This window comes from Euprymna scolopes, chromosome 35 (assembly GCF_053919585.1).
Source record: "Euprymna scolopes isolate OS-2025 chromosome 35, ASM5391958v1, whole genome shotgun sequence".
In the NCBI taxonomy this organism is placed as follows: Eukaryota; Metazoa; Mollusca; class Cephalopoda; order Sepiida; family Sepiolidae; genus Euprymna; species Euprymna scolopes.
Window position 1 is genome coordinate 63,799,119 of NC_136516.1, and position 26,918 is coordinate 63,826,036.

Here is a 26,918-nt window from a genome sequence, read left to right on the forward strand (position 1 = left end):
AACGCCAACTATAATCATACACGTGTAATGCAAATTATATTCTAACACTTCCAATTTAAAATCTATTCTAACTTTTTTAACGCAAACTACATTCTAACAGTTGTAACGGAAACTATATTCTAACACTTCTATCTCAAACTATATTTATAACGGAAACTATATTCTTACACTGGTAACGCAAATTATATTCGAATACTTTTAATCAAACTATATTCAAACACTTGTAACGCAAACTATATTCTAACTCTTGTGACGCAAACTATATTCTAACACTTCTAACAAAAACTATATTCTAACTCTTGTAATGCAAAGTATATTCTAACACTTGTAATGCACACTATATTCTAACAGTTGTAACACAAATTATATTATTACACAGGTAACGCAAACTATGTTCTAACACTTGCAACGCTTACTATATTCTAATACTTGTAACGTAAACTATAGCTTTACACTTGTAAATCAACCCATATTCTAACAGTTGTAACACACTCTATCCAAACACTTGTAACATAAACTATATTCTAACACTAGTAACGTAAACTATATTCTAACACTTTAAACACAAAACATATTCTAACACTTGTAACGCAAACTATATTCTAACAGTTGTAACGCAAACTATATTCTAACACTTGTAACACAAACTATGTTCTAACACTTGTAATGCAAACTATATTCTTACACTTGTAAGTCAAACTATATTCTTACACTGGTAACAAAAAATATACTCTAACTCTTGTAATGCAATGTATATTTTAACACTTGTAATGCAAACTATATTCCAACACTTGTAACATAAACTATTTTCTAACATTTGTAATGCAAACTATATTCTAATACTTGTAATGCAAACTATATTCAAACACTTGTAACGCAATCTATATTCTAACACTTGTAACGCAATCTATATACTAACACTTGTAACGCAAACTATATTCTTGCACTTGTAACCGAAACTATATTCTAACACTGGTAACGCAAACTATATTCTAACTCTTGTAATGCAAACTATATTCCAACACTTTTAACGCAAACTATGTCTGAAACTTGTAACGCAAACTATATTCTAACACTTGTAACGCAAACTATATTCTAATACTTGTAACGCAAACTATATTCTAACACTTCTAACAAAAACTATATTCAAACTCTTGTAATGCAAAGTATATTCTAACACTTGTAATGCACACTATATTCTAACAGTTGTAACAAAAATTATATTATTAACCAGGTAACTATATTCTAACACTTGCAACGCTAACTATATTCTAATACTTGTAACGTAAACTATATATTTACACTTGTAAATCAAACTATATTCTAACAGTTATAACACACTCTATCCCAACACTTGTAACACAAACTATATTCTAACACTAGTAACGTAAACTATATTCTAACACTTGAAACACAAAATATATTCTAACACTTGTAACGCAAACTATATTCTAACACTTGTACCGCCAACTTTATTCTAACACTTGTAAGTCAAACTATATTCTTACACTTGTAACAAAAACTATATTCTAACTCTTGTAATGCAATGTATTTTTTAACACTTGTAACGCAAACTATATTCCAACACTTGTAACACAAACTATATTCTAACATTTGTAATGCAAACTATATTCTAACACATGTAACGCAAACTATATTCAAACACTTGTAACGCAATCTATATTCTAACACTGGTAACGCAATCTATATACTAACACTTGTAACGCAAACTATATTATAACACTTGTAACCGATACTATATTATAACACTTATAACGCAAACTATATTCTAACACTTGTAACGCAAACTATATTCTAACTCTTGAAATGCAAACTTTATTCCCACACTTTTAACGCAAACTATGTCTGAAACTTGTAACACAAACTATATTCTAACACTTGTAACGCAAACTATATTGTAATACTTGTAACGCAAACTATATTCTAACACTTCTAACGAAAACTATATTCTATCTCTTGTAATCCAAAGTATATTCTTACGCTTCCAACGCAAACTATATTCCAACACTTGTAACACAAACTATAATCTAACATTTGTAATGCAAAGTATATTCTGACACTTCTAACAAAAACTATATTCTAACACTTGTAACGCAATCTATATTCTTACACTTGTAAAACAAACTATAGTGTTACACTTGTAACACAAACTATATTCCAACACCAATAACGCAAACTGTATTTTAACTCTTGTAATACCAACTATATGTTAACAGTTGTAACAGAAACTATATTCTAACACTTTTAACACAAACTATGTTCTAAGACTTAAAAGGCAAACAATATTCTAACACTTGTAACGCAAACTATATTCTAGCACTTCAAACTAAAACTATATTCTTACATTGTAAAACAAACAATATTTAACCACTTATAACGCAAACTATATTGTTACACTTCTAATGCAAACTATATTTTAACACTTGTAACACAAACTATGTTCTAACACTTCTAATGTAAACTATATTCTAACTCTTGTAACGGAATCTATATTCTAACACTTTAACACAAACTATATTCTATCATTGTAACACAAACTATATTCTAACAGTTGTAACTCAAACTATTTTCTAACACTTCTAATGCAAACAATATGCTAAAACTTGTAACACAAACTATATTCTAACTCTTGTAACACTAACTATATTCTAATACTTGCAACGCAAACTATATTCTAACACTTTTAACACAAACTATATTCTAACACTGGTAACACAAACTATATTCTAACACTTGTACCGCAAACTATATTCTAACACTTGTAACACAAACTATATTCTAACACTTATAACTCAAACTATGTTCTAACACTTCTAATGCAAGCAATATTCTACCACTTGAAACACTAACTATATTGTAATACTTGTAACGCAACCTATGTCTTACACTTAAATACGAAAACTATATGGTAACACTTGTAACACCAACTATATTCTAACACTTGTTACGTAAAGTATATTCTAACACTTGTATCGCAAACTATATTCTTACACTTGTAACTCAAACTATATTCTAACACTTGTAACTCAAACTATATTCTAACACTTGTAACACTAACTATATTCTAACACTTGTAATGCAAACTATATTTTTACACTTGTAACGCAAACTATAATCATACACGTGTAACGCAAATTATATTCTAACACTTCCAATTTTTAATCTATTCTAACTTTTGTAACTCAAACTACATTCATACACTTGTAACGCAAACTATATTCTAAAACTTCTATCTCAAACTATATTTATAACGGAAACTGTATTTTAACACTTCTAATGTAAACCGTATTCAAACACTTTTAACACAAACTATATTCAAATACATGTAACGCAAACTATATTCTAACACTTGTAATACAAACTATATTCAAGTACATGTAGCGCAAACTATATTCTAACACATGTAACGCAAACTATATTCTAACACTTGAAAGGCAAACTATATTCTAACACTTGTAACGCAAACTATATTCTTACACTTGAAACGCAAACTATATTCTAACACTTGTAACACAAACTGTATTCTAACACTTGTAACGACAACTTTATTGTTACAATGTAACGCAAACTATATGCAAACACGTGTAACGCAAACTATATTCTAACTTTTCTAACGCAAACTATTATCTCACATTGTAATATAAACTATGTTCTTATACTTTTAAGGCAAACTATATTCTAACACATTAAACGCAGACTATATTCAAACACTTGTACCACGAACTATATTTTAACACTTGTAACGCAAACTATATTCTAAGACTTGTAACACAAACTATATTCTAACACTTGTAACACAAACTATATTCTAACACTTATAATTCAAATTATGTTCTCACACTTCTAATGTAAACAATATTCTAACATTTGTAACGCAAACTATATTCTAACACTTGTAACGCAAACTATACTCGAATACTTTTAATAAAACTATATTAAAACACTTGTAACGCAAACTATATTCTAACTCTTGTAACGCAAACTATATTCTAACACTTCTAACAAAAACTATATTCTTACCCTTGTAATGCAAAGTATATTCTAACACTTGTAATGCAAACTATATTCTAACAGTTGTAACACAAATTATATTATTACACAGGTAACGCAAACTATATTCTAACACTTGTAACGCTAACTTAATTCTAATACTTGTAACGTAAACTATAGCTTTACACTTGTAATGCAAACTATATACTAACAGTTGTAACTCACTCTATTTCAACACTTGTAACACAAACTATATTCTAACACTTGTAACATAAACTATATTTTAACACTTGTAACACAAATATATTCTAACACTTGTAACGCAAACTATATTCTAGCACTTTTAACATAAACTATATTCTAACACTTGTAACGCAAACTATATCCTAACACTTGTAACGCAAACTATGTTCTAACACTTGTAACGCAAACTATATTCTAACACTTGTAAGTCAAACCATATTCTTACACTTGTAACAAAAACTATATTCTAACTCTTGTAATGCAATGTATATTTAAACACTAGTAACGCAAACTATATTCCAACACTTGTAACACAAACTATATTCTTACATTTGTAATGCAAACTATATTCTAACACTTGTAACGCCAACTATATTTAAACACTTGTAACGCAATCTATATTCTAACACTTGTAACGCAATCTATATTCTAACACTTGTAACGCAATCTATATTCTAACACTTGTAACACAAACTATATTCTTACACTTGTAACCGAAACTATATTATCACACTTGTAACGCAATTTATATTCTAACACTTGTAACGCAAACTATATTCTAATTCTTGTAATGCAAACTATATTCCAACACTTGTAACGCAAACTTTTGTCCGACACTTGTAACACAAACTATATTCTAACTCTTGTAACACAAACTATATTCTAATACTTGTAACGCAAACTATATTCTAACACTTCTCACAAAAACTATATTCTTACTCTTGTAATCCAAAGTATATTCTAACACTTTTAACGCAAACTATATTCCAACACTTGTAACACAAACTATAATCTAGCATTTGTAATGCAAACTATATTCTTACACTTGTAACGCAATCTATATTCTAACACTTGTAACACAAACTGTATTCTTAGACTTGTAACACAAACTATATTCCAACACCAGTAACGCAAACTATATTCTAACACTTGTAACGCAATCTATATTCTAACACTTGTAACACAAACTATATTCTTACACTTGTAACACAAACTATATTCCAACACCAGTAACGCAATCTATATTCTAACACTTGTAACACAAACTATATTCTAACACTTCTAACACAAACTATATTCCAACACCAGTAACGCAAACTTTATTCTAACACTTGTAATACAATCTATATTCTAACACTTGTACCGCAAACTATATTCTAACACTTTTAACACAAACTATATTCTAATACTTGTAACGCAAACTATGGTCGAACACTTGGAAACGAAAATTTGTAACAAAATTTCAAATATTTCGCAACACATAAATATTAGATTGATGCAAAAATAATGTTTTTTGACTTGAAGGTTAACATCAAAAACGACATTATTTTTGCATTAACTTATTATCGTATTTCTATATTGTTTGTGTTTTCTTTTCAAATATCTCAAGGTATGAAACTAAAAGATATTTATCAAAAATAACCTCGACTGAAACTTCAATAAATTCATTTTATTGTTTATTTTAATAATACAGGATTTTTTTGTTGCGCTAATGCAATGCACTGAGTAAATCACCTGTGTCGAAGTTGCTTTTATTAATTAAACCCTTGAAGACAATTTTCTAATACAGTGTGCCAAATAATTTTTTCAGGTTTTAAGGATTTAATTAGACGTACATAAAATCGTGTTTACTTTTTAGTCGTGCATAATAAGTAAAATCAAGGCATAGCTAATCTGTAATAAACTTGTTTATTTTTTACAAAAATTTGTAACAAAAAAACAGGACAAAAGTAGTATACAGAATTAGAAAAAATAATAATAAATATGAAAATTTTGTGAATACTTTTTATATGAATCTAAAAATATATTTGCCAAAAATAACCTCTTGATTGAAATTTGTGAGTAAATTCATTTTATTTATTTTCATAATACGACAGATTTTTTTGTTTTTGTAAAAGTTGCTTTAATAGTAAAACAGCAGCAGGAGCAAATAATCGTACATAATTAGTCGAACAATTTTAGTACCCCCCCTCTTATGCACTATCAAAACCCGGCACGACTAAATGCTCGATTAGGCCGCTGCTGAATTAAGCAACTTTAAACGTTGTTTCTATCTGACAAACAGCAGGAGCAGTCAATCGTACAAAGATCAAGAATAATTTGGTCGTACATATTTAGTAAAAACGATTAATTATATGTTCCTTTTTTTCTTAAATCATATCCTCAGTAATTTATTTTGATCTTTTTTTACCTTTATTTATAAAATATTTATCTATTTACTCTAAACAATGTACAGCCCCTTTAAGAAATTCGTTTCTTATCGTTGAGCACTTTCTAAAAAGTCGGTCAATTTAGCTCTTATGCGTAGATCATCGTATAACGATTTGATCACTGTCTGTCTGACGTAATGAACATTTAAATTAAAATGTTTAAAATTCAACGCTATTTCACACGGTTAATGGTAGCCGAATGAATACGGCCTCCGCTAATCGAGCCAGAGATGTATCGTGTCGCGGGGTTCGAATCGTTCGACTGGTAGTAATCGTGACACCCTGCACTGAAGAATCCCGAAAGGATGAAACACTAGTGTCTGTAGGTATTTAATTATTACAGTAAAAAAATAATTATGACAGCCCCTTTAAGAAATTCGTTTCTTATCGTTGAGCACTTTCAGTTGAATTAAAAAGTCGGTCAATTTAGCTCTTATGCGTAGATCATCGTATAACGATTTGATCACTGTCTGTCTGACGTAATGAACATTTAAATTAAAATGTTTAAAATTCAACGTTATTTCACACGGTTAATGGTAGCCGAATGGATACGGCCTCCGCTAATCGATGTCTCGTGTCGCGGGGTTCGAATCGTTCGACTGGTAGTAATCGTGACACCCTGCATTGAAGAATCCCAAAAGGATGAAACACTAGTGTCTGTAGGTATTTAATTATTATAGTAAAAAAATAATTAAATATATATATATATATATATATATATATATATATATTGTGTAGTACTATGTATATAGCAATGTGCATTAACACCGTAAGAGAAAGAAGCGGAAGTATAAAAAGGGTTGATTCGTATTATGAGTGTATGTTGAGGTCACCAGGGAAATGTTTATAGGTGAAAAATTTGTTTAGTTGAAACACTTATTTCAGACCGATTCACATTCACCGTTTGAACATTAGGGCAGGTCGATTTTGGAACCCCGGTGATGCACATGCGATGATAGTTGGGGTTTGACATAAAAAATGCCCACACGAAATATTTTTTTCAAAATCGTTATCTTCGCTTGAGGAAACGACTTTAAAAGTTGAAAAATTGCAGCTATTAAATGTTTTTCGGTGAATTGTCAAGTACGCCCCGTCATCAAAACAATCCGCATCGTAAAGAAAATGGAATCATTATTTAGAATATGTTTTAAACTACATTTTAAATAAAATGAGTGAGGATAAATAATTAATAAAATAAATATTTATTGTAAAATTTTTTTTAAAATAATAGCGACTGAAATTTGCTTTTTTCATTTCAGGAACTTTTTGGAGTGGGGGACATTTTAGATTTCACCGTGGTATTTCATACGCTTGTTATTGCTATTGAAAATTGACGTTTGTTTATCTTTGGATTGAAACAATTTACAATTTTAGGCTAAAGACCAACTTATTTCGAAAGGAGAAACTAAAAAGACTTGTTTAAAATATATATTATTATATTTCAAGTGTCTGTCGTGAATTTAAACGTATTTGTTTTATCCGCTGAAGAAATTTTTCCCGTTGTTGGTAAGTTAACTTTTTACTTCTTTAATTTGTTTTTCGATTTCACATCGAATTCTATTTGAAGGTTTTATTAAAAATACGGTAATATTCCAGTTTTATATTAAGAAAAAAAAATGGCCCATACAATTTTAGGTACTTGTGCATTTTTGGTACCGTGCTGAAATAACGTTAATATTTTGAAAGCCATTCTTAACATGGGGAGGGGACGGTGTTTTATAACTATTCTGTGCTTCCACCTAACAATTTAATATATATATATAATATATATATATATATAATATATATATATATATATATATATATATAAAGATAGCTTGTAACTTGAATTTAACCAAAAAACACTGTTTAAAATTGCACAGTACTAAAAATGCATAAACACCCAATTTTCTTCAACACATTCTTTACGAAACATAACCAGGTAAATTTTCAAGTTTTTCTACTAAATAAAAAATTACTTTGCAGAAAATTAGTGGCAAATCTTTTATTTCTTTTATTTTTAGGGAATAATTGTTTTTAAACAGTATTTTTCGAAAATTATAGTTTTAAAATTAGATAACATACAAAGGTTAATACCAGTAGATAAGGTTTTTCGGTACTCGTGCATGAATGGTATTGTGCTGAAATGACTTTATTATTTAGAAAGCCATTATTAATATAGGGGGAGGGGAGGGTGTGTTGTAACCATTTTGTATTTCACCTAACAATTTAATAAATAAATATCGTAAAAATTAAATTTAACTTGAAAATACCATTAAAAATAGCATGGTAACATATATGCGCAAGCACCGGTTTTCAAACTCTAAACACTCGTTTAAAATGGCATGGCTACAGCAAAAATGAATCACTTTATGGATAAATTCATGTTATAAAAGGAGGAGCTAAAGTCTGTTAAAAAATTGTCTAAACTAAACACTACTATGATCTGGTTTGGTCTGGTCCTGTCTCTTCAATACATCTAATTCAACTCTACAAAGTTTTTCATTACTTCTTATCATTACTAGCACTTATTTTTTTTACATATGAAACTGGAATATAGCCTAAAACAGTTTCATTCAGTTATCATCCATTTATTTATTTTATTTTTCAGATTTAAAATGTCAGTAAAAGCACGACGTTCGGTTTTAACCCGTGGTTCACAAAGATTTGCTGGTCCACCTTGTCGTTTGGATGAAACAGCACCCCCAACTTTACGACAAGTTATCCAGTTTAGTTATTTCCTCGAAGACAGTTATCCCAAGTTAAAATATAATCAGATCTCTAAGTTAATTGCCAAGGAAATAATTAGTATTTGGCAAGCAGTCAGTCCACACTTGCCCTTGTTAAGGGAACGTTATATAGGACAGAAGATCAATATATTTTGCCATAAGAAGGCCAAACAGATTGACAGGAAATCTTTTTCAGCAACCAAAGTGAAAAGAATGAAGGAATAGATACACAGACTGTTTGATATATCTTCTTGTAGCTGTAAACTTCCTGTCTTGAGATGTGATAACTTTGCAGTAAAGTGCAAGACAGAAAATTGTCAAACAATGCACATAGTCTGCACTTGTCCTCCTAACAAGAAGGTAAGATTAATTTTATAGTTTCACCTGCAATTATGTCCCCTTTTTGTGGAAAATAAAATAGTATTTGTATTTATTATTTATTCTGAAGCTATTATTAAACATGCACATTTTGCAATTTTCAGGTTCCACTAGAGGACAGAGCATACTTAAAAGACCAGAGAGAAAAAAGTGCCAAAAGGTCATTATCAACTCGGACCTATCGATAAAGATGCTATAAAAATACCAAAAGTCTGCTAAAGTGGGTAAACTGGAGAGGCAGAACGAAAGACAGGAACAAGCTTCTACAAATATTTCGATACAGTCATCTTCTAGTGAAGGAACAACAGATGACAGTTTTGATCCAGGAAGACAGCTAAAGGGACCTTACAGCCTTTTAAAAATCCCAAGATATTCTATGGAACTTATCAGAAGTGATGTATCTTCCAATCTTGGTGCATGCCTAGCTAATGCCTTTCTGCTGGACCTTAAACATATGGGCCTTCGTCACCCAAAATTAAATTTGAAGGACATTATTTTAGATAAATCCAAAATTGATAGAGAAAAAGCTAGAATAAAACTATTCAGTAATTTGCAGCATGTCCATCAAAATGAAAATCTACTTTGTGTTGGAATTGATTGTAGAATAGATAAGGACACTTTACAATACAAAGAAGTTGTGGATGAAAATGGTGGAAAAAGATAGTGAAAAACAAAGGAGCAGAACGTCACTTAACTTTCACCAGAAAAACAGGAAAGAAGAGCAAATATCTTACCCATAAAGTGATACCGAATCTGGAGGCAACTGGTGTTCTCTTAATTGAAGATGTTGCTGCAGTTTTAACAGTATATCAGTGTGGATACTGTTAAGGCAATTTTGGTTGATAATACCAGTACAAAATCTGGCTGTGAAACAGGACTTATTACAGCTCTTAAAAAAAAAATTAACAAAAAGTTACATACTATTAAATCACTTGATGGAACAACAAGAAGCCCAACAACATTTACTGGTCCTTTGGGGAAACTTTGTATCAATAATTATCAAGATTTGCCTCAAGTAGAATTTCCAAATATTAATGGCCCTCTAGATCATCATCATCTGACAGCAGAAGTAACAAGTAATTTAAGTGGAGACCAGAGGCTACTTTGTGAGTATGCTGTTGGCATTTCTCAAGGAGAAGTTAATCCAAGATATGCAGCTTGAAAAATTGGGCCCTTGAATCAAGCAAGATGGCTAACATTAGCTATAAGTTTAATGTGTTTATGGACCAGAGGTGTCTATCCTCAAACACTCCATGATAAATTAAACATTCTGGTCAAATTTATCATCCAAGTGTATGCAGTTAATTGGTTTGAGATCAAAACTGACAATAATTTTTTTAACCAACAACAGTATAATTTTAATCTGATTCAGAGGACAAAATAATAATCAACTGAAATTCAAAATACTGTTTTTAACAGTTTAAAATATAGTGCTTTTGCACTACTTCCGGAAAATATGATAATTTCGATGATAAATTCAGATGAATTGGAAGTGAGAGAAGAGGCCATTAAAAAGATTTTGTCCATTAGGTAAGTAAATATTCATCCATTAAATTTTATTATCTCAATTTACCCAAACAATAGTCGGATTTATTCATATTGCATCACAAAAATATTAAAAAAATAAGTCTTTTTTTTCTTTTTTCAGAAATAGTGAACCACCAAAAAAAAAAAAAAGACTGAAATCAATTTTGCAGCCACACATTGGTCATATTTGATTGATCTTTCTCAAACTGGAGTTTGTGAACCTGCACTTACAGAATGTTTTACAAGTGAAGAACTTGTAAAATCGTCTATGACAGGAACAAAACTAGAATTTCCTAAATTACCCACCCACTCACAAGGAGTAGAAGGAGCTGTGAAATTAACAACAGAAGCTTCACAAGTTGTATATGGGCAGGAAGCAAGACATAGACACATAATTTATATGGACAGGAAGACATAGACACATAATTACAAAATCATTGTGCCACAAAATTAGACCTTCATTTTTCTAAAAAGGAAATTACACAGAACAATTTAGTTCTATTATAAAATAGTTCTTATTATGTTTAATAAAAAATTAAAATACTTGGTTCTCTAACTTGTATCAAGTTGTTATATTGTGTAGTACATCTTCACATATCTTTTTGAATTATGAAATTTAAAAGACTTAGTCGCTAATTAGCATTTTCTTACAGTTTTTGTTTAATCAATGCAGTAAATGTTGAGATATTTTGTTAGTTGTGATTTATAATTAAAATTATAATTCATGTATTTATTTTTCTTTCAATGTATTTTATCTAAATATATCAATTTTAATTAATTTTTTTAATGAAAATAGTAGAAATTCAAAAATTAAAATGCTATGAAAATTAAGGATTTCTCAGCATTTTCCGTCACGATTTTTAAAATTAAATGCTCAATTTTCCTTTCAAGATAGGAATCTAATTTTTGGTATGTGTTTTTTTTTTTACATCAAACCCCAACTATCATCACCAGTGCCTTGTTGATTTTCTGAAAAAAGTTGCAAATCAACCTGCCCTATTGAACATAGGCATCTTAATAGAAGGTCATAAATTAGAAAAAAAAACAAAACAAAAACAATGAAGCATGCGTGGTCTCTCGTGAGTGCACAGTGAACGAGACATAAAACAATTGACTAAGTTCAGCATTGCCCCCCCCCCATTTAGCCCCAAAAGTTTCCAGGGGATGTCAAATCCTGGTGAAAATGAACAAACGGTGCAGTTTTAGGCCTTAACGTATATAAATTTGAGTTCTACACAATGCAAAAAAAAAAAAAAAAAAAAAAAAAAAGTTCATCATTTGCCCCCACCTACATTTAGCCCCAAAGTCCCCAAGGCCTTAACATATTTAAATTTGAGTTCAGCATCATGCAAAACTGCTAAATAGACATGCACAGAAAAATTTGGACAAATATGGTAAAATAGTCCCAAAATAGGAGTGTTTTTGTTAGCCCTAAAAGAGTTATCGCGAAGTATAAACAAACAAAATTATATAGAAATCAGTTACAACTTTTCAGAAAGTTTTATAAACATCCAAGTCATCAGGGTGAATTTACAGGACTTTTGTCAAAAGAGTGATATAAATTTATATAGAGAAAAATTAGTGCCTCCAAAATTTACTTAGCAGTAGCCCCTTTAAACATTCCTTCTCTCCTCTCTTTTCCTTGTAATTATTTTACTTTTGCACTTTTGAGAAAAATCGCTGTATACGATAGAAATACGAATATAATTACCGTGTAAAAATCTATAAAAAGTAAATATTACCTTGAAGGCCGCTTATGAAACTAAATAAAAAGCTAAATGTTCACTGATGGAAAAATAAAGTTACTAAAATTAATACGTAAAGATGACACTAATTAGATTTCTTCCATATTCCGTACAGTTCCTTACAATAGTTTGCAATACGAGTAATATTCTTCGAGAAGCGGACACACTTTTTGACACTAGTGAGACAAGTCTAAATATAAAATCAATAAAATCGAATGAAACCAAACTATTTTTTTTGACAGGGAACAACGTAGATTAACGAAACAAGTTTCAGTATGTAGCTTTCGTTTATGAAGCTATATCAGTCAATCAAATAGGGTAAATCTTTTCATAAGATAATTTTTTTCAAAGGTCTACACTTATTGATAATCGATAGTCGTCATGTCCATCGGTTTACCAGCTAAAAAATCGATTCTATGGTTTTGTGTTGTGTCAAAAAATTTGAATCGAGTTTCAAGAATCAAGGTGAAGGAGGCTTCAGCTGATTGATGTTAATTATTTACGACAGAATAGACTCAACATGATTTCATGGATATTTTGCGGGTGGTTTCAAGCCGACAACAAAATAAGAAAAAAACTTGAGGAGACAGATAAACAACACGAAAAATGAATGTGAATAAAAAAGCATAGAAACTCAATTAATTTTCTTTTTAAGTGAACTTCTGTAAATCACCATGAGCCTATTTTCATTCAACAAAGAAGCTCAACGCGATGAGCTGTGATTGGTTGAAAATAAATTGAAGAAACAGATTCAACTACATTTACATTTGCATTGATACATGTGTTTGATTCAACCCAAAGAAAAACCAATATATTCTAGCAGAAAACGAAGCTATATATATATATATATATATATGATGCAAAATTATGAAAATAATATTCCAACTTGATGGAAAATATAATTTTATTTATATATCCATCAGTGTTTAATATTTATTTTACGACTTCTTCGAAATTACTGATTTGAAGAAATAAAACACCATCCCCATGAAGTCTTGAAATAAAAACGAATCGTCGATGGATGAATAAATTTTGTGTTTTCATTTTCATTTTCGATATATATATATATATACTAGAAGAGAGACCCAACCTTGCCCGGGTTTGAGTGATGATCAAGAAATGTTTCATGCTTCCAAATTTTTATTGCCATCGAAATCGGTGAAATCAACAATTTTTCAATCAAATCGATTAGTTGCTCGAGTTGAGGACCAATCGCGGTGCCCAGCTTGACATGCCCCTCCCCCCCGCAATGAATTAGTCCAATACATTGTAGTCTGCGAGTCGAGGAAATAATAATAAAGCATGGATTCTATGATCACCATTCACGTTCTCCCGACTTGAGAACCTACTATTGATTTTATAAAATTGTTTATATATAACTAGCAGGGATACCCGGCTTTGCCCAGGTCCACACAAAGTTGTGTTCGGACACATTTGCTATACTTTTTAGGCAGTTTTTCATTATTATCTGTCAACTCTGTCGTTACGTCCACAACAATTTCGAAAATTAAAAAAAAAAAAAAACGGATAAAACCACGAAAATGTAAAGAAAAGAAAAAGTATATGACAACCTCCCCATCAGATATTTCAGCAGCAGGAACACGAAGAAAATAAGTGATTTTCTGGATATTGAGTACAAGTGGCCCAATTGACCGTCATAGAATTAATCTTTTTTTTTCTAATTTTCACATATTATGCATCCTGGCATTGCCCTTTCAGATGGTACCGGTTTCGACCCGATCAAATGCGGATGACAATAGTTTTAGCAGACACAAGCATTAAGGTCAGGCATATAAAATCAACAGTAGGTTTTTGATATGAAAAGGACGCCTTTGAAATTAATGTTTCTGTTTCTAGCACAATTGAAACATGATGCTTGACTGTTTTATTTTAAACTTAAATTCAAGCCATCTTCTTCTATTATATAAACCTCACCTGTCCGTTTGTCCGCTGGTGTGTGTGTTTGTGTGTTTGTGTGTTTGTATGTCTGCTAAAATCTTTTGTCATCCGCAACTGACAGGGTCGAATCCGGTACCATCTGAAAGAACAATGCGGTAGCCATGGCTTGAATTTAAGTTTAAAATGAAAAAGTCAAGTATCATGGTGTAATTGTGCTTTAAACGGAAATATTAATTTAGAACGCGCCACTGTCATATCAAAGAATCTGTTGTTGATTTTATATGTCGGTTCTTTCAGCTCGTGTGGTTAATAAACTTCTCAAATGCACTTGTGATGTTAGATTATGTAAGGTGTTCAATTTTGTCGAAATTGCCTACTACTTCTTTCATAGGATTATCTCGTTTATTGATTATCGATACTTATCGAAGACATTCCGATACAAAACTTTTCTAAGAACATAGAATACTCGGGCACATAAAATACATTCGTGCAAAATTTCATAAAAATCGACCCAATCGTTTTCGAGTCCATAGGGAACGAATTCACATACACAGACACACGCAAAATTCCTTTTATATAATAGTAAATAGATGGAATATATATATATATATATATATATATATATATATATATATATATATATATATATATATATATATATATAGTCTTGGAAGTTTTTTAACTTTTAAAACTATACAAAAAACTATTTAATTTTTATTTTTTATCATTCGTTAGAAAACTATTTAGTCAGTAAGTCATTAAATCACCTGCAATCACTGCATCAATTTGCTCTCTCGAATTCATTATAGTATTAATTGTAATTTAAGGGATCATCAGTTGTTTACCATTAAACTCTGTTTCAGGGATTTTCAAACAAATCATGGCTCCTCAGCAGTTTTGATCAACCCCACCTCCCATCATCTTAAGAAGATATGCTACAAATATTAGATCTTGTTTCCTATTATTAATTAATTTGGCTAACCTATTCATGTTATAAAAATGAATTTCTTACCTGTGAGATTCATCCATTACCAAATTCAAAATGGATATATTTTTTAATTTACCAGTTTTGTATTTATAAGATTAGGATTAATCCATTTGACTATTTATCATCCCCTACTGTAATTAGTACTTTATACGTTTACATTCTTATTTATTGAAAATTAAAAAAATATATAAATGTTAAAAATATTTATAAATATACGAGGGGCGTGCAATAAGTAATGCCCCTGACCCACTTCCCATAGATTAGAGCAACGAAACTTGGCACAGTTATTAGTCTTTCTCTACATAGGAACCACCCAGAGTTATGCATTTCTCCCATCGTTTGATGTAGCTCTGGAGACCGTTTCTGTAGAACACCCCAGGTTGGTCCTCCAACTACGACGTGACTTCAGAAATCAAGGCTGCATCATTTGGGAAATGCTTTCCTTTCAAAAGCATCTTCATGACTGGGAAGAGGTGAAAAGTCAGAGAGTGCAAGGTCAGGAGAGTAAGGAGGAGGGGGATGATTTCATAACCACACGCGCGTGTTTCTGATCTGGCGACATGCGAGTTGTGGACCGGACCATTGTCCTGCAGGAGGAGGGTACCTTTGCTGATCTTGCCCCACCTCTTGATTTTGATAGCTTCCCTTAATTTCCTCAAAAGTGAAGCATAATAGGCTCCTGTAATTGTGGTACTCTTTGCCAGGAAATCTATCATCACTACTCCGTCCTGGTCCCAGAAGACTGTGAGCATGACCTTGCCAGCGTTACACGTGAATGGATAGTTTGGTGGAAGATAAATAATCCAGTGACGGTAAAATCCAAATATATAACTTCAAGAAAGTTAATTGAATTTCCATTTGCACAAGTAAAATGCAATTATATATATATATATATATATATATATATATATATATATATATATATATATATATATATATATATGTATGTGTGTGAGTGAAGAAATTAACACATAAGGTTCAATTCAATAGTTTTTCTTGTGTTGCTACTATAGAAAATCAACGAGAATAGTTATGTGATAGCAATGGTTTCAAACCCGACATGCATTTTTGTTGGTTTTTCAGTCGAAAGTCTAATGTTAATCTGATAAGATGCACGAATAAAAATAATAATAAATAATATATACACAATATATAAGAATAAAAAACAAAATTACGATGAGCATAGAAAAGAATCTATGAAAATAAAAAAGTACAAAAAACATAAACAACAATATATAATATACAAGTGCGAAGAGGCTGTTGATCATGCGTGCATACTTGTATGTGCGATTGTGCTGAACGTATAACGAGACACGAAATGTATTATCCGATTTCCATGAATTTCTCAGTACTTATTCATTATTGCTGTCATAACGAGTATTTTTTTTATTAAACACACAATGAAGACGTTTTAGTCACATTGTTTGCCACATAAGGCATTTTTCAAAAATCCAATTTCAAATTATTTGCTTCCTCATAAAAATGTCACATTTTAAAATGATTGCTTTTAAAATGATTTTTTTTAAAATATCAAATACGGGGAAATATTAGACGTTAAACATGTAGAACCATCGACTAAAAATCGAACAAATCGGATTAAAAAAGAATCTAAAAATTATATTCTTAATTGATAATTTCTCGAAGCGTTTTTTTCTTCATAATATTAGTCAACAACGCATTTAGTGGTGGGAGATAGCTTTTCTACTCAGTGAGTTTTTTTCCCAGAAGAGGAATTAAGTGATTTTGCTCTTATTGTTCTTTCATTTTAAATAAACAAAGAAAGAGTATCGTTAATCAATATTAAGGTGTTTGAAAAAAAAAAAAAAAAAAAAAACAGGATTATTTTCTAAGTTTGTAACGAGCCTCGTTTTGGGGTGTTGTAATATCACTCAAATGCCAGTGTAATTTCATTTTTTCATCGTTGTGTTTTTTAGTTTTTGCTCACCATATTTATTTGGTCTGTTCTATTCTGTTACTTGAAATAAGAAAAGTCGACATTTCTTTGACAGTCGGCCGGGATCCCGTGCTGGCCACGCTCAGATCTTTCTTCTCAGCCCCATGGCTTTTATATTTGTTTGGTGTCAGCTTTTCAAAGTTTTATGGGTGTATGTGGCAGCACCAGACTGTTTATTTTACCTAAAAGGAAGATGTTTTATCTCATATCTTTTTACGTGTTAGAAGTTTAGAATAAAGCATGTAGATCAGTATTTGTTTACATTACCTTTAACTCAGAAGCAACGTATTTCCATGCCGATATATACACATAAAACCCAGAGGTTCAAACAGTTTGCATCAGCGTTATTCATTTTTCTTTACCCATCCCACAAGAAGGTCGGTGGTGACTATGCCGAACTTAATGCGAGGCATGGCCGTATGTTAACACTGCAAGGGCACCTATGATACCGTAGCGTTCTTTTAATAAGAAAGTATAGTTTATATCTTTAAAGGAATAACCTATTGTGTCTGTAGAATCAATAGTTACCTCCCCCTCCCCGGAATGGTACCTGCGAGTCGAGGAATTGATAACAAAGCATGGATTACATTATCATCATCCACGTTCTCCCGACTCGGCAATATCGGGTTGTTCTACTAGTGTAAAAAGCCAATAACAGATAATCGAATTATACTTACTGAATCTTTTGACGAGTTTTTCAAATGCTAATGAATAAAGAGCACATGAAAATGAATAGAGAGACATTCCGAGAGATCCGAGACGGACGCCATCTTCATAATTTTTATGTCTCTCACTCCCTTCTGGTGCGTTTGGGTCGCCACCGTAAACGGATTGCCCGACGAAGTCCGTAAAGAAAAGTGAATAACAAACGAGCGACATCCAACAAAATAAGTTTGTAACGCAGAGTATGACCAATGATCGTGGCATATGGATAATCGACTGCAAGTACGTCCGTAGGGTCACATCTGTAGAGATTTGTATTGTGCTAGTTTGTCCACCGAGTTCAGCATCAGAAATCTTCTTAAGTTTCGGAACATCTTTTTCGTATTCCGCTTGGCAGGCCAATGTTCCTATTTCTGTATGCCCCCTTCCGTTTTCACTTGGTGGTTCCACTGCACCGTACATTTGAACAACTGATTGTTTATTGTCATCGCTGGAATCACTGTCGTTTTCAAACTTCTCATATTTAGATTTTCCCACTTTTTTCTTCTCCTTTTGATAATTTTTGACGTCAATGTCGAGCTCGTCTAATGGTATCTCCTTGACGCTGGTCACTGTCGACAAGATACAAGGGATGAACACACAGAGTACCACGGTAAAAACCAAACGCACATGACCCTCGAACGACGAACCAAGCGTCTCTGCATTCCACTTGATGCTTCCCATGATATAACCGACGCTGCCTCCAAGTCCAGCCATTACTGTGAATGTGATGATGCCCGTTTTGTGATCTTCGGGGATCGTGACATCAAGAAGATAGGAGCGTGCTGGCGACTGACACGCATCACAATTGAAATCCAACATCACGACACCAATAATCGTCAGAATGACACCCCGCAATTGTAACCAATGTTTGTCGGGTGGTGGTAGTGGTGAGGTAGATAATTCATTTCGGCCTAATGATACTGTTGAACCATTTTGGATCATTGTCGCGTAGTCCTTCGGTAGTGTATCACCCATCAGTGAGCCGAGCCATTCTCCGTTTGGAACCAGAAGTAATCCAAAAATAATTCCAGCGGACATCAAAAGTATAAACGGTCGCCTTCGACCTAGTCGCATTCTGCATCTGTCGCTCATGGAACCCAATAGGGGAACAAAGAAAAAACCAAGGAGTGGACTCAGACACCAAACCCACGTCATATATATTACTGGTACTCCTAGTTTAAGCAAGATTGGACTAACGAATGCCGTTTCAGCTGCGTAACAGAGTTCGATCCCACAAACCGCTGCAGTAATCTGAGTCATCTCAAGACGGCTTTTTTTCACTCGAACTTTTGAATAACCTGGAGGAAGTGTGGAGATAGTAGCCAAATTGAGTCCAATGTACTGGACATACTGATTATCCTTGACAGTTTTCAGAGCCTGGAGAGTAGAGGCAAATAGCGCTCGGGACATTGTTATAATCCAATCTGAAAGTAGAACATATATTTATATGTATATATATATATATATGTGTATTAATAAATGGAAGCACGTTTTCGTAAATATTTATCTTCTAAATAAAAGTGTAAGTGTATGCAAATAAGAGATACAATAATCTACTCTCGCTCGCACGCACACACGCACGCACACACGCACGCACACACGCACGCAAACACACACACATACACACAGACACACACACACGCTGATACATATACAGTCCCGACAAAAAGAAAGTCCGCACTTGTAATTTTTTTCAAAAACTGCAAACTTAAGATAAATTTAGTGTAACTGTTTAAACAACCTATACCTCATTTGATTCGCCTTTTATTCTTCTATAATTTTACCTGTGCATATTTGACTTTTAATTGAAATATTCTAGCGTTCACGTCAATTTAAAAAAAAGTAACTTAAAATTGAGAAGGCAAAAAGAAAGTCCGCAGCAACAAATTCGCTTAAAGCCAGTTTAAATTATCGCCTCTAAATCAGTTTCAAACATCCACCAACAGGCAACAAAGCATCTCTAATCGTAATTGTTGTTGTTCCAGGTTATACAACGTAACATTTAGTCCATATGCCACGACTTTCTCTTAGTGATCATCAGGAGCTCATAAATCTCCGCCTTTCTGGTTTATCCAATTGAGAAATCGGCTGCACATTGAAATGTGATGAGAAAACGGTATGAAAGACTGTGCAAAAACACCGGCAATGTTCGTGATGCCCCTAAATCTGGTCGTACTAGAGTCACTTCTCACAGGAAAGACAATGCTATCAAGATCCACAGCCTAAGAAACAGATTTGAAACGGCTCCCCAAATCCAACAACAGTGCAATCTTCATGCAGGATAATACTCCCATTCACACAACTGGCAATGTCAAGAGGTTCCTGAAAGAGCATGATATTCCGTGTTTGGATTGGTCTGCACAATCTCCAGACCTCACTCCTATCAAGAACGTACGGCATTATATCAAGCAACAGCTACGCAATGATAAAATTTCAAATTTGGAAGAACTTTGGACAAAAATAAAAGAAAAGTGGGATGCCCTTTCACTGGAGTATTGCTGCAGACTAATTAAAGGAATTCCCAAAAGATTGTAAGCTGTCAAATTGCAGAAGGGCTATGCTACTAAATATTAACTAATTCATTGTGTTCCGGTTGTATTTGTGTTGCATTAATGTCCTAAACTTACATTTAAATAACAATTTTCCATTGTGCAGACATTTTTTTTGCCTCCTCAATTTGAAGTTATTTTTTAAAATTGACGTGAACACTAGAATATTCAATTAAAAGTCAAATATGAACAGGTAAAATTATAGAAGAATAAAAGGCAAATCAAATGAGGTATAGGTTGTTTAAACAGTTACATTAAATTTAGCTTAAGTTTGCAGTTTTTGAAAAAATTACAAGTGCGGACTTTCTTTTTGCTGCCTGCGAATATTGAAACAAGAAATAATCCATGTATATAGATATATATATATAATGTTTACAATCCTAATATAAATTTTGATCAAAATCCATGCTCAAATCAAGGGGGCTTAAGAGAAGACTGAATTTGGTAATCTAGACTAATTATTGTGTAATAGATAAATTTAATGCAAATCTGAAACATTTAAATTTTTAAATGGAAAGTCGTCCATATTATATTCTTAAAACCCCTTTAAAATATTCAAAGAAACTATAAAAGTGGTGCCCAGATGTTTGTTTAAAATAGACATTTGGCGAGGTTATTTGCGGGCACCGCGCCCCTGGGTCGATCGGTAGAACTGCTGCCTATCAATGCGATGTTTCTAGGTTAAATCCTCGGCTTGAAAAAGGTGCTAGTCTAGCAGCACTGATGAGTTGTGATGCAACGAAGCAGGACTGTATGTCGATGACTATATATATATATATATATATATATATATATATATACACTCGTGAGCAAAAAAAAAGATGGGCCAAAAATTTTTTTATATATTTTATTGCACTAAAAGCTATATTGAACAAAGAACAATTGAACAAGGAAACTTAAACAAGACTAATAACACAGAACAAGACATTTACTTTAATAAATGCTTAGGATGGAATCGGATTCTCTTTTGATTTCTTTAAAAGATCAACCCTTTTAGACATGCTCTCAACCAAAGTGGAACACTTTGAGGAGGAGATGCTATTCCATTCGCTTTGCACAGCTTCCCGCAGTTTGTCATTATCTGAAAAAGTTCTTCCAGCTAATGCATGAGATATTATGGACCAAATATTCTCAATTGTGTTAAAATAGGGGCTTCGACCTTGCCAAAATATCACATTAATTGAATTATCAGAAAACCATTTTTTTGTGACTTTACAGTTGTGTGTAGGGGCATTTGAAAAATAATGTTCTGGGATATTCCCAGCTTCTGGATACATGGTAACAACCCTGTTTCTAACATTCGAATGTATTCCTTTGCATTGACTTCTCACATCTAATAAGTTACTCAACTCCTGCTACAGTAAAAGTTCCCCATACCATTATCCCTCCATTCCCGTATTTAATTGTCGTTTTTATGCAACTTGGCGAAAATCTTTCTCCAGTTCTTCGATTGCACCGTTCAGGACCATCGCGAGCCTCACTAACAAGACAAAATCTTGATTCATCTAATCAGAAAACATTCCTTAAACTGTATCTTTCTTGCCATAACACGAGCAAAAGTCTCTTTCTATCATTGATGTTCTTCTTAGATAAAAATGGCCTTTTGAACACATTTTAGAAGAAAATCCTATTTCTTTCATTCGTCTAGATATTATATATCTAGAAAGAGAATTTCCAGACCCTGTTTTAAATTTTTTGCTATAGTCAATAAAAGTTTTCTTTCAATACTTACAAAACAGGTAATTTAAGCCTTCAAAGTGGATGCTCTAGGGCGACCAGATACAGATTTCCCTTTTACCAAGCGTTCGACTTCGCACCTTTTATTCAATTCACAGCAGAAAGAGATGTTTTCACATTTTCTTTTCTTAAAATATCAAAAATCTGCTTGTAAGTCATTTTGGACTGCTTAAATCCTACAATTCAGTTTTTCATATCCTTGCTAAGATGTAGTCTTACCATTTTTAGGATTAATTTTTCCACTTATTATTATAGGCTATAATGATAATGATCTGCAAAATAGAAATTTTCAGTTAAAATTAACCAAAATTCATGGAAAAATATTGAAAAATCGATTTCTTCTATCTTTCACTCTTGGCTCATTTTTTATGCTCATGAGTGTATATATATATATATATATATATATATATATAGTAAGTTATATATATATAGTATATATATACATAGTATATATATAGTATATATATAGTATATATATTGTATATATATATATATAGTAAGTTATATATATATATATATATATGTAGTAGTAAGTTATAAAATATATATGGCGATTAAGCTACACAGAATATTCCGCATTTCATTCACGCTAGGATTCATCAGGCTTATGCAAGAATTTTGTGGTTTTCTTGCGTTTTTATATACACACCTTCTATTGAGGTTTTAGTTAGCAATCAGCTTACTAGTTTCCACCGTACCCTTCCTAATTAACCAATAAGCAGACACCTGCAGGGCAAAGGCCCAGTTGCGCTCCGGTTAACCCATTCCTTTATGTGTGCTATTTTAGCAGGGAGCATAGATATTTAGTGTCCCGACCTATTTTAAATCTAGGTTTAATGTTTTTTTATATCCTAGTTTATATATATATATATATATATATATATATATATATATATATATATATATATATGTGTGTGTGTGTGTTTGTGTGTGTGTGTGTGTCTGCGTGTGCGTGCGTGTGTGATAGTTTATGTATATCTATGTTTATTTATTTTGTATTTGTTTATTTTCTATTTTCTATTCTATTGTTTATTTTCATAGTTTACTAGGCCACAATATTTGCGAAAGAAAACCCGAATAGATTTCAAAACTCGATATTATGACCACAAAGGTACATTCAATAATAAAAAAAAACACCGAATGAAAACAACTCTAGCAAATAAATACTGGGAACTCAAGGAAAGCGGACGTTCGCTGGTAATCGAATGGAAAATAGCAAGACAAGCAAACACATTTAGAGACCTAGACGATCCGTGTAGATTATGCCTTCTGAAAAATTTGCTATCCTATACTTTAAAGAACCCCAACACCTATTGAATTGTAGGAGAGAAATAGCGAACAACTGTGTTCACAGAATAAAATTTACTCTAGGATAGAGATACAAAATAATTTTAAAACTAACAATAACAATAGAAAATAAACAAATAAAGGAATAAATAAACACACATATACATAAACTATCATGCACACACACACACACACACACACACACACACACACACACACACACACATATATATATAAACTAGGATATAAAAACAAAATTTAACCTAGATTTAAAATAGGTCAGGACAGTAGATATCTATGCTCCCCACTAAAATAGCGCACACAAAGGAACGGGTCAACCGGAGCGCAACTGGACCTTTGTCCTGTAAGTGCCTGCTCATTGGCTGATTAGGAAGGATGCGTTGGAAACTAGAAAGCTGATTGGCTAACTAAAACCTCAATAGAAGGTGCATATATAAAAACGTGAGACAACCACAAAATTCTCGCATAAGCCTGATGAATCCTAGTGTGGATGAAACGCGGAATATTCTGTGTAGCTTAATCGCCATATATATTTTATAACTTACTACCTAGCTCTACCTACGTATGGAGCACTGTTGAAGTAAATACTTAAAGTTCATGAATAAATTTATACTTTCGTATATTAATTTATGTGATTAAATGAAGTATATATATATATATATATATATATATATATATATATATATATATTTTTTTTTTTTCAGAGCGTAAACCACACCCGAATATGTTTTTCCAGAAACGAATATAACCTGGATTCTTGTTTCAATAACGTCCCCTTTTTTGGTCTGTTTTGTGGACTCTTTAAATATTTGCACATATACATTACATATATAACTAATACTTTTTGTATAATAAACAGACGATGTACTAGCCTGGCCACCATTGAGCACTCTTTAATAATCACGCGGGTTGGAAACCAATCCATACGACCATTATATATATATGTATTAAACACACACACACACACACACACATATATATATATATATATATATATTACACAGTGATCACCACTTATCAAGGCCCGGAAGCCACTTAGGGATAAGGGTTATTTCAAGTACATTACGTTAGTGTGGAGATTTGATGAAGTGTTTACTTAAGGGGGCGGTTCATTAGGAATTTGTTAACGTTGGACTTGAACACATCCAAGTTGTAGTCAAGTGGGAAGCAGGCAGACGGAACAGAGTTCCACAGGCGTTCAGTTCTAAGAAAGAAGCTTTGTTCATGGAATCCACGTTTTGATTTAGGCACAGATATAGAGTGGGGGAAATTTTTTACAGTGGATTCAGCTAGACGGGTGTTTTTCGTGAAAGATTGGCGAGGGGGGACCAGAGATTGGAGTTCAGACGAGCACCTGCCATGGAAATAACAATAAAACAAGGATAGGCTCGCAACGTCTCTTCTGTGGGAGAGAGAGGTTGCAGGGTAGAGAAAAAGGCATCCCCCACTAAGCCACGAAGTCTATTTTGTACTCTGTCAAGGCAGGATAGGCTGTTTTTAGCAGCTCCTGCCCAGATATGGCAACAGTATTCCATCCTTGGACGTACTTGGCTTTTATATAGATAGAGAATTGCATCAGTAGTGAGATATCTTCTGGAGCGGTAGAAGGATCCCACCATCTTTCCAGCGACCTTGGCAACAGACTTGATGTACGTGTTCCATTTTAGATCAGGAGTAAAGGTCAAACCCAGAAGTTTATCAAAACACGGGGCCTCTCCCAGACGAGAGCCATCCATCCCAATTGATGCCAGATGGGGATCAGAGCGTTGATGATGTAAGGATAGGAGTTTAGTTTAAGATGCATTAAATGTAATCAGGCACGTCTTCCCCCACTGAACCACGCGCTCGAGATCAGAGGAGAGAGAATCAGAGAGAACTTTGTCATTTACAGCCGTTGATGTGTTGCCGTAGATGGTCGTGTCATCAGCATAGATGTCAACGAATGATTTAAGTATGTGTTTAGGGAAGTCATTATATATCATTATATATATATATTATATATAATTATATATATATATATATATATATATATATATATATATATATATATATATATATATATATATATAGTGAATAAATGACAAAAGTCTATAATCCAAAGTTCATTATGTTGGTTGACCATCTATAGTTAATTCCTATAATTTAATTAACATTAACAATTCTTGACAGTATCTGTGTCGTAACGCAAAATCAATCACTTACTTATTATACCAATTAGTGAATCTATTTTACCCTTAACTCATCAGAAGAAATAGTAACAATACATTTTTTTCACTTGTTATTCTTGGCAATTTATTACTATAATAAATTGCGGTTTCACTTAATGCCATAACCAGCAAATTCTAGCATTGCTACAAATATAATTTGCTGATTTCTTTCTGTCCAGTGTGAGAAGAATAGCAAGAATAGCATTCTTTTCTGCGGAATAACTTTGTAAATTGTTTTTGGAGTATTCAGTCGAACAATAAATTTCGATCGTAAATTTCAACTTACAGTTATAATTTTTTTTCTATATATATATATATATATATATATATATATATATATATATATATATATATATATATATATATATATATATGTATATAATTTAGTTTTTTTTTAAACCTAATTCTGGAAATTAATTTTTCAGTTAAAGGAAAATGTATAGATAACTTGCTAAAAACAAGGAAAACATCTTTATGAATTGGCACTGACACAGCAATCAATAATTCCAAATTGCATTGCATAAAATTATTGGAAAATACAACTGTAAAATGCCATTCGTTTGAAAATAGAAAAAGGTTGGTCAAAACGTAAATTCGATACACAAATTCACGTTTAATGTTGAGGTGAATAAAAAAAACATGCGTAGAACATTACAGATGTGAAAAATTGTATTTCACAATTAAAAATTGTATTTCACAATTACAAATTGTATTTCACAATTAAAAATTGTATTTCACAATTACAAATG

The 26,918-nt window shown here is 32.1% G+C and overlaps 1 protein-coding gene across 1 annotated transcript in view; it reads right to left on the minus strand.

Moving 5' to 3' along the window:
- LOC145259889 (membrane-associated transporter protein-like) overlaps window positions 1-26,918 on the minus strand; it is a 453,842-nt gene that overhangs the window by 160,326 nt on the left and 266,598 nt on the right. Inside the window, exon 3 of the mRNA XM_080117783.1 lies at window positions 18,341-19,792. Coding sequence (XP_079973909.1) covers window positions 18,341-19,778 — 1,438 coding nt within the window. The 5' untranslated portion in view covers window positions 19,779-19,792. The remainder of the gene's footprint in view (window positions 1-18,340; window positions 19,793-26,918) is intronic.